We start from the raw sequence: 10,570 nt of genomic DNA on the forward strand, positions 1-10,570 counted from the left end.
TTTATCTCACCGAGTCCTAAAGTGATCCATCATAGCTTGTCACTCCACACTCATCCTTTCTCCATATCAGCCACTCCACCGTATAGAGCCTAGAGCCCTCAGCAATATTCCAGCCATAAAAGAATGCAGTGTCTGCTAAGCTCTTGATGCCTTTCTTGAACCAGGCCCAAATGTCCAGTAGGGTCACAATGGGGGAGAATTCACTCTCCTGGTTTCTACCACCCACGTCAGTAGTATGCTGACAGATATGTAACAACCAGTTTGGGGAGAAGGGCTGATTTGTATTGTTTGTCAATTTCTGTAAATATTCCTACCATGGCCAATTTCAAGCTACCAACATGAACTCACTTAATACGGGGTTAGGAAAGATGCCAACAATTAGCTCTGGAGCGGGTTAAGAGCTGGCTCCAGCACACCACTGAATGTAGACTCTTAGAGTCTGAGAACCCCTCTAAGGGCACATTCTCTTACACTGTCCTACTCCTTCAGCCTGGTGTAACTGAGTGTGCATTGGCCCATTTTGATTTCAGTCACGTTTGTGCAATAGAAGAAAGATTCCAGGAGGCTAGGAAATATTTTATTGACAACCAGGGACATAGCCATTAACAGAGGGAAGCACACAGGACTGCAAACTAAAACCCAATAGCCAGCAAGGGCCCTTTGGGCCAGGAACACTGCATCCTGGGGTCCTCACAGTCTCCCACCAACAGACACACAAGACTGGGCATCCAGGAGAGGGGGCAGTGGCTCTGGTGTCCCACAGTGTGAGAGGATACATGATGTCTCATAATGAGCGACAGGGCAAGGAGGTGAAATGGGGGGGGGGTCCATCACTGCCTAAGACCACCTCCTCCTCTCAGAGCCAGTACCAGGTGGAGGACTGAACCACCTAGTATCTTGTAATCAGCTGCTGTCTTCTCATCGTTCCTGCAAGAAGAGGCAAAAAAGAAAAAAGAAAAAAAGGTATTAGAAATACCATCTAGAGCAAGGTTCTTAACCTGGGTTTCATGGATCTGTCTGGGGATCTATGAATGCAGATGAGAAAAAAATTACATCTTTATATTTTTACTAACCCCTAACTGAAATTTGATATTTCTTTCAGTTTTGAACACAGGCAAAAAACCCACAGGGGTATTATTAGCAATATGGGTAACTTGTTAACAACAAAAATTAGATATTTTCCTATCATTTCACAACTGTTTGTAGGTATCTTGAAAATCTTTTAAAATTATAGTAGTTATTATATCCATCATTAGATCTTAATGAAGTACATATATCACAAACTTGCTTTAGTAGTGTGATGTGTATTTCGATCCCATTAGTTTCTTTTGTAATTCCATGCATTTTATCTTATGTCTGCAAAAATCTAATTCTGAGAAGGGGTTCATAGCCTTCATCAAATTGCCAAAGGGTCTGAGACAACAAAAAAGAGGCAGGCCTGCTCCACCTCCAGTACTTGCATCTTCACCTTCACATAAGATGGCCACGCCCTCATTCCCATTCCAAACTTACATCTGTTTACCACTGTAGATGAGCCGCTGCTGCTGTGGGGGGATTCCCTCTTTCTCCTCCACACGCTCCTTGATTCGCTCCACCTTTAGGGGTACAAGTAGTCAGGGGTTGCTCAGGGGGAAGGACCGTGGAACGGGAAAGAACAAGAGCTATGCAGAGAGTATGAGAGCGGAAGGACTCAGTTCATCAGCATACCCAAGCAAGTGTACATGTAGGGAGATAGGCATGGAGAGGTATTGGGCGTACATTACCTTGTCTGTGGGTTCAATGTCAATCTCAATCTCCTTTCCGGTCAGCGTCTGAAACAGGCAAGGGTTTCATGAATCCTATAGCCCAATATAAAATTTGTCTCCTAGGTAAAACATCCTGGCCTAGTCTTGGGGGATCTACTACCTTCTGAGAAATGCACATTCTCAAAGCTGATTTGAAGTGTCAGAAATTTTGACCACACCCGATTTCAGACATTTTTAGGCTGTGAACAACTTTGATAGGGGAAGATTCTGTAAACCATTTGACCCTTTTAATCTCACAGGTCATCTCACCTCCCATTCCGCTAGAATCCAAGAGAATACCATAACTCCTTTTGATAAGACAGCAATGAGAATTGTCCTAAGGAAAGTATTCCTTTGAGAAGGACCTTGTCTTATGTACCAATGCCAGAAATTAACATTCAGATAACTCAGAGAATTCTCAAGGACACTGGAGATCACCTGTAACCAACTTCTAAAAAAAATATATTTATTTATTTATTTGGTTGCGCCGGGTCTTAGTTGTGGCAGGAGGGCTCCTTAGTTGTGGCTCGAGGGCTCCTTAGTTGTGGCATGCGAACCCTTAGTTGCAGCATGCATGTGGGATCTAGTTCCCTCACCAGGGATTGAACCCAGGTCCCCTGCATTGCGAGCGCAGTCTTAACCACTGCACCACCAGGGAAGTCCCTGACCAACTTTTTAAGTAATACTAGAATTCAACATTCTATTCTCCCATATCTTCTCCAGACTCCCACCTAAATCCTAAATTGCAGCTCTGGTCTTCTTGACTTCTTCTATAGGCAAAGGGCTGCTGATATCCAAACACAATAATTATACTCATTGTACACTTATTTATTTATTTTTTTAAATTTTATTTATTTATTTATTTTTTGGCTGCGTTGGGTCTTCGTTGCTGCGCACGGGCTTTCTCTAGTTGCGGCGAGTGGGGGCTACTCTTGGTTGCGGTGCGCGGGCTTCTCATTGCGGTGACTTCTCTTGTTGCAGAGCACAGACTCTAGGTGTGCGGGCTTCAGTAGTTGTGGCACGTGGGCTCAGTAGTTGTGGCACACGGGCTTCGTTGTTCCGCGGCATGTGGGATCTTCCCGGACCAGGGCTCGAACCCGTGTCCCCTGCATTGGCAGGCGGATTCTTAACCACTGCGCCACCAGGGAAGTCCCTCATTGTACACTTACAAATGTGCTTCATCCAATCTAATCTCCTATCCATCCTTGCTCTTCAAACTCCATCTGCACCAGTCTACAGTAATCCATAATTTAGGGGCATTTTCCTTGCTTCTACTGTTTTTCTTGTTGCCATGCCCTCTTCCGCTCTTTTGCAAACCTTCAAGGGACACTTTAAGATTGATGACTTGTCCCCAATACACTTTAATAGCCATTACAGCTAGTTGTTTAAGTGTCAAACTCTCCAATTTATACTCCAGCTCCCTCAAGGACAGAGACTGTTCAATCTTCCTAATTTAAGCACAAAGCACAGTGTTTGACATAGAAGCAGTCAATAAATATTTGTGGAACGGCTAAATACACCGATGATCATGTTATGATCAGAGCTAACATTTACTGAACACTTTCCAAGAGTTAGAAACTATGCTGAGTGTCTTACATGCCTCAATACATTTAATCCTTGCAAGTACTTAGGAGATATGTACTATTACTATCACCATTTATAGCTGAGGAAAATGGGGTTTGGACAGGTTAAAAAGCATGCCTATGAAGTCAAAAGGAGAGTATGAATCCAAACACAAACTCTCTGGCCCCAGAACCTGAGCTTTCAGCTCTGTACTCAGTACTGCCCAAGTCTGGCTGATCTAGTATTGAGACCCAATGTACACTCCTGTGGTGGACTCACAAAATAACATATGGTTCCTACTTATGGTATTCACAAAGACCAGCATGAAGAAAGTACTTAGGATCTAATTTCTCAACCATGAGAATGATTCACTACTAAGGATATTTCAAAAAATGCAAGAGTAAGTCCTTTGGATTGACCTGTTTGGATGCAAAAGAATAAATTACAACAGTAATTTTCAAGTTTCCACCCCAACTCAAGCTGGTCTGTTTGAAAATTTTCAATAGTCTATGGTAAAATGAGAAAAGTAATGACAACAATGAGATTTTCATGAAACTAAATATTTTCAGGTGTTAAAATGTCCTTTTATGAAACGACAGTGACAATATATGGTATTTTTTTAGGCTCCTTCCTGACAAAATGAAAAGTATGCAATTCCATGTTGTCCACAAATTATCTCAATTTATTGATCATAATACTTTAAATGCAAAGACTCTTTAACCAGACAATTCTATTTCTAGATAACTAACTTAAAGGAAAAACTTGAAATTTGAGGACGTATTCAGAGGAACATGTGAGGTTTACTGCAACACCTTTCATAAAAGCAAAACACTAGAAACAGCCTAATGCCTATTAATAGGAAAGCTATTAAACTATGGTACACCCATAGAATGATACATTTATTATGCAACAGTTTATACACTAACATGGAAAGATCTAGAGAATGTATGATTATGTATCATTTTCTATATGTAAATATATACATACATACATGCATAGAAGAAAGGATTAAAAGTATACCTATCTCCTAAAATTATGATTATCCTTGAGAAGGAGAGTAGGACTGAGGAGACCAAAGCTAACTCTCCCTTTATCTGTACTATCTAATAAAATATCTAATAAAAATATATTCCTTTATCACATGAATATTAATAAATATTCATTCTGATTTAATAATAACAATTTTTAAAGAGTACAAAAGACTCTAACAGAAAGCCTAGAACTGCTCTCCCAAGAGTCAGATGCTTGGGCTTTATGACATTTGAAAAAAATTATTGGTTTATAAAATCTAAAACTCTAGCACTGGTCCTTTGTTTCTGAGATCGACTATAGAAGCCTATGAATGTATCCAGAGAGCAATCTGGCATATGGTGTCCCAGCAATAACACTTCTGGGAAAATAATTCTCTGTCCAAAAATATACCTATGACAATGAATTGCAACTTTTTGAAACTGAAAAACTAGAAACACAATCCAAATATCACACAATTGAGGGTTAAATAAATTATGGTACAAACACAGGGGGAAAAATCACACAGTTCTCAAACAATGTTTTGACTAACAGTATAATTCTTATTTTGTAACTAAATAAATAAACACACACATACATGTATTTATATGCTTTCAGAAAAGTTTGGAAGGATATAGACATCAGTGCTTTTATTTTGAGTTGTGAGATTATGGGTGATTTAAATTACTTTCTTTGTGCTTTTTTGTATTTTCCATTTTTTAATACCATGAATACATTGGGATGAGAAAAAAAATTTAAAACAATGTCCTTGATGAGAGTATAAGGAAAGCATTCTGTAAAGCAGCACTGTCCACTAGAGATAGAAACTTAGTGAAAGCCACATATACAATATTAAATATTCTATAGCCACATTTTTAAAAGGTGAAATTAATTTTAATATTCTGAAACCCAATATATTCAAATTATTAATATATTTTACATTCTTTTTTTCTAACCATATCTTCAAAATTCTGTGTGCATTTCATACTGACAGCACACCTCAATTCAGATGGTAAGTTATCATCTGAAATACTTGATCTGTATTTAAATTTCACAATTTACAGTTGAAAAAGTACATTTACATTCCCAACTTGTTCCAAACAAGTTAAAAGGTTTTCCAACTACTGAATAAAGTTTCAGTTCTTATATTAAATTAATTAAAATTAAATACAAATAAAATAATTGAATTCCTCAGTCTCACTAGCCACGTTTCCAGTGGTCAATAGTGCACGTGGGCTAATGGCCACTGTACTGGACACTGCTCAAGCATCCCAGCTAATGTAGGAAGCAACAATAAAATCAGAATATCCCCATTTTGTAACCGCCAATGAAATAATGGATCTAGGCAATGACTAACATCGCAGAAAGCAAAACAACCTGACAGAAGTATATGTCACAATACCACCTATGAATTATTCTCACACATGAACAGACAAAAAGGACTAATCAAGCCTCTAGATCTTATTACCAATTGACAGGAAATACAGAGGAAAGAGGAATATATTAAAAGACAGCATGGGATGTAATCAGCAAAATCCAAACTATAGGAAACTCTATGGGACCAACCACCTAGATTATTCAACAAGAAAAAAATGGGGGAAATGGGGAATTACAGGTTTAAAGAGGCCCAAAATACTTATCAACCAACTACAATGTATGAATCTTAGTTGGATCCAGATTCAAACAAATTGTAAAAAACAAATGAGACAATGATAGTGTGAAATCACTGTTGATTTTTTAGGTGTAATAATTATGGTTATGTTAGTAAAAAAAAAGTTCTTTTTTACAGATAAATACCGAAATATATACAAATAATATACGCTACGCTATCTGGGACTTGCTCCTTAAAACATAAGGTAAGGAAAGTTGGTGAGTATAAATAAAATAAGATTGGCCATGAGATGACTGTTTTTGAAGCTTCGTATAGGGTGCATTATTCCTTCTCTCTGCTGTTGTATATGTTTGAAATTGTCATAATTAAAATCATTTAAAACTGAACAATTTAAAAAGATATTCTTGATTTCAATTTTAAAAGATATTTTAAAAGACCATGTCATACTGGATTTCTTCTCTCAAATCTGGTCATTGTGACCTGGGAATACATTCAATGCTATTCAACTAGTCTATGATGAACCTAAGGCTGACATTCTGCTATAAGCACTGTAGGGGATATAAAAGAAATTAAGTGACCTAGCCCTTGCCAACAATCTTCTTCAAGTGAAGATTTACAACCAAGAGACACTGAGACATACAATTAATAGAACAAACCAATATACAAGAAATGCCATACTGAATGTTATCGTCCAAAATACAAGGGGCAGTGACAAAGTGCTGTGGTGAGGGAAAATCAACAGTGATTAATTTAAACCTGACTGAGATAACATTTCACACCCACTAAAATAGCTATAATAAAGATGGGTGCAGAGCAGCTGGAATGCTCACTCATTGCAGGTAGGGATGTAAAATGGTGCCATATTTTGGAGAACTGTTTGGCAGCATCTTTTAAAGTTATACATGACCCAGTAATTCCATTCCTAGGTATTTATCCAAAGGAAATGAAAACATAAGTCCACAAAAAGACAATGTTCATATCATCATTTCTGGCTATTAGAAGCCTTCTTCATAATAGCCAGAAACTGGAAATAACCCAAACGTCCATCAACAGGAGAATGGATAAACAAATTGTGATATACTCATCTAATGTAGTATTACTCAGTAATGAGACAGACCTACAGACACAACAACAGACATAATGCTGAGTGAAAGAAGCCAGACACAAAAATTATATATTCTATAATTCCATTATATGAAATTCTAAAACAAGCAAAACTAACCTATGGAACTTTCAGAGGGCAGGGGTGAAAATGTTCTAGATCTGTGGCTACATGGGGGTATACTGTTGTTAAAAACTCCTTGAACTTAACCCTTAAGAGCTTTGTGTTTTATTTTATGTTTAAAAAAGCATGAATGAGAAAACTGGGGCTTAGATAGTAAAGACAGGTGCCCAAAGTAATTTGCTAAGAGGAATCAATGCAGGATCTGAGGTTAGGGAATAATATGATGAAAAAGAAGGTTAAAGAAGACCTGTACACTATGATTTTGTACACCATATTTTGGTATAGACTCTAAACTTTATTATTATTTTTTAAAAATACATATACTTTATTTTTTTTAAAGAATTTTTTGATGTGGACCATTTTTTAAAGTCTTTATTGAATTTGTTACAATACCGTTTCTGTTTTATGTTTTGGGATCGAACCCACACCCCCTACACTGGAAGGTGAAGTCTTAACCATTGGACCACCAGGGAAGTCCCTAGACTCTAAACTTTAGAGGGGAATGGCAGTAGGAAAATCTTGTTGGAGGTATCCCAACAAGAGGTATTTCTCTGGAGGTATCACAGAGAAATAAAGATATAAGTTAATGAGACCCCAGATGAGAACAAGGGTAATGGGAATGGAAAGAAAATCAACAGAAAGATGTATCAAAAGAAAAATTAGGTTCTATAAGAGAACAATGATTTTAAAGAACTGGGTTCCAGGTAACTGGTAGATTGATGGGATCAATATATGAGATGAGTATTGGGAAGATGGCTTAAGACAGAAGATGATGTATTTAATTTTAGAAACACAGAGATGAGGTATCAAGAGAAGTTTTAAATCACGAGTGTGCCAACTAAAGGATGTCACTTGCCTCCTGGTTCTACAAGAATTAAGTCATTAGCCACTGCAGTCGCTGACCTTCAACCCAGCCTGAAAGGAGTTCAAGGTGGAGAGCAGGAATGAGGCACATCAGGAATGTGCTCTGGGAAAATTAATAGAACAGGCCTTTAGATAGTTAGATATTTTCAGGAGAAAATTTTATGAACCCAAATTCTTACATCTTCCCATACTTAGAAAAGCACTAAAACCATTAACTAAGGTGTCTGTTCCTCTTGACTAGCAGCAACCTTCTACCGAGATGTGTGCTTGATTACCCTTTGCCAAAATCACATACATGCTGACCTCCCCCACTTACCTTTGGAGCAGTTCCTCAGAGCTATCTAAGAGGCTGTCTCCTGGGCTAAGGTCCTCAGTAAGTCCCCAAATAAAACTGAACTCACAGCTCTTACGTTGTGTGTTTTTCCTTCAGTCGACAAGGGATTTAGTTGTAAAAGATTGCAAAAAGAGATATGGAATAAGTTACCTACATGGAGAACGACAGTGGAAGAATGAATAATTTACAAAGGAACCCTGCTAAAAAACCTATCATTTGTATAGTAATTCACAGCTAACTAATTGCTTTATTTATTTAACATACAAAAATGTATTTAACATACAAAAAAGAAAGAGAAAGATGGACAGAGAAACCTATTTGAAGGTGGAAAGGAAAGTGTTTTGGGAAAGGAGCCTGACAATTTTAGAGACGTACTAAATAAAAATGGATTCAAAGAAAGTAGAACCTTGCATACTCCCCAGACAAGCAGAAATGCAGAATGTTAGAAATGCAGAATCTCGGGTTCCATCCCAGACCACTGAATTAGAATCAGCATTTTAACAAGATCCCCAGGTGATTCTTACACATTTTTAAGTTGAGAAGCCCATCTAGAATACAGTATTTTCTTAAACTGCAGGTCTCAACCCATCAGTGGGTTATGAAATCAACTTGGAATAGAATTCAAAATACCAGAGCATATCACACACAGTTATTTTGTGTTTGTATGGGACCATGAGATAAAATTTTTTTGTGTAGGTTGAGATTTAAAAAAAGGTTTACAAAACATTGAACAAAAGTATAGTAATAACCTCTTCTTTGGACTAAGGGAGGACTAAGAGAACCTGAGAATCCATATGTATTGAAATGACATAAGCATTCACTTGCTAATGTTTCTCAAGACTTTTTGGACAGTGACCCACACTAAGAAATACATATGAACGAATATCACATCCATGCATGTAATATACATACAAAATAAAAACCAAAATTTCACAAACAATCCTCTTACCCAGAAGTATACCCTGATATTTCTATTTTTTTCTTTTTCTTGTTGCTTGTGACCCACGGACTTATTAAACTGATTTTACCACTAGTGACTGTTTTATAGGTCATTACTCAAAATTTAAAAAACAATGACCTTTAACATGCTGCTTGGCCTCAGTCCTCAGCTAAGATGGTGGTTCAGAAGGATTGAAGAGGTTAATGGCTATTATGCATGATAAATACACTAAGGAGCTGATGAAATAACGATAGACTTCCTTGGCAGTTTAAAAAAAAAAAAAAGGCTAAACTAACGTTGCACTGCATCAATTGTTAGTTTTTGTCCCTCCCTCTTAAGGCACAAAGGAGGAAATAGCAGATAGGACTAATGAGGGTTGGAAATTGGTGAAGAACCACGGGAGGCGGGATGGAGATGAAGGAAACACTGCTAGTACCAGGAACTAGGGCACTGATAACTAACCTGCCTCAGTCAAGGGAAGTGAGGCTGGTCCAGGATGCTGGCTCAGAAAGTCAGGTGCTAACTGAACACGCTCCCAGCTTTGTTTCCTGAAGGCCGGCTGAGATACTACACCTTGGCGACAACTAGCAAAAGCTCACAGTCTAGTTCCTGGGAGGCCCCGGTTCCCTAGGCTAACGTTTTTGTGCTGTACTCGGAGTAGCCTACGTTAGGCGCTGGGAGAAGCAGGTAACTTGGGCTTGAACGATGGAGAACAGAGCTTATTCCCAGAATCCGAGAGAGAGGGGGGCCAAGATGCTGCTAGGCCTTCTCTATGACCGCGGGGGTTCGAACACAGCGAGACCCCGGACAAAGGCGGCCTCCTTCTGGGTCAAGGAACGGTCCCGGAATGAAAGCAGGCACAGCACAGACCCCGGGGTCGTCTGGCTGGGCCAGCCCCTGCTCTCGAAGCCTTTTTGGGCACCCCCCTACACCCCATCACCCCTCGCGCGCAGCCCCGAGGCTGTCAGCCCCCTCCACGCTCGGGAAAGGCGTGGTTTTCCTTCCCGGCTTCTCCCTTAAGGCACAGCGGCCAGCCCAGTACCACTGCGTCTTGGCAAGGCTGGAGGTGCTCCCACCTTCACTTTAATTAGCATCTTCTTCCCAGTTTGGGGCTGCACACAGATAAATTGCTGCTTCTACCGCTGCGATCGCCGATGCAGCTCCCCAGCACTCAGCCTGTGGGAGTCACTTCTGCTTCCGGGTCACTGCCTGGCTCCACCCTCCCCCCTCGCTCCTCCCC

General features: G+C 39.2%; 1 protein-coding gene across 1 annotated transcript; it reads right to left on the reverse strand.

The window, feature by feature from the left end:
- Nucleotides 1-736: 736 nt before the first annotated feature.
- On the reverse strand, nt 737-10,542 carry NEDD8 (NEDD8 ubiquitin like modifier). Its single transcript, XM_061180701.1, has 4 exons — nt 10,407-10,542; nt 1,764-1,811; nt 1,513-1,595; nt 737-927 (listed from the first exon to the last, which is right to left on the reverse strand). Exons 1-4 carry the CDS (start codon nt 10,422-10,424, stop codon nt 831-833), a joined length of 246 nt encoding a protein of 81 aa, XP_061036684.1. The 5' UTR covers nt 10,425-10,542; the 3' UTR covers nt 737-830.
- Between the last annotated feature and the right edge of the window lie 28 nt (nt 10,543-10,570).

The sequence above is a fragment of the Eubalaena glacialis genome, chromosome 2 (genome assembly GCF_028564815.1).
Source record: "Eubalaena glacialis isolate mEubGla1 chromosome 2, mEubGla1.1.hap2.+ XY, whole genome shotgun sequence".
NCBI classification, from domain to species: Eukaryota; Metazoa; Chordata; class Mammalia; order Artiodactyla; family Balaenidae; genus Eubalaena; species Eubalaena glacialis.

Excerpts from the sequence above, each read along its gene's own strand:
- NEDD8 (XM_061180701.1), bottom strand. Across the intron at positions 1,596-1,763 it reads ACATTGAACCCACAGACAAG|GTGGAGCGAATCAAGGAGCG; the intron begins GTAATGTACGCC and ends GTACCCCTAAAG. Across the intron at positions 928-1,512 it reads ATCTACAGTGGTAAACAGAT|GAACGATGAGAAGACAGCAG; the intron begins GTAAGTTTGGAA and ends CTCTTCTTGCAG.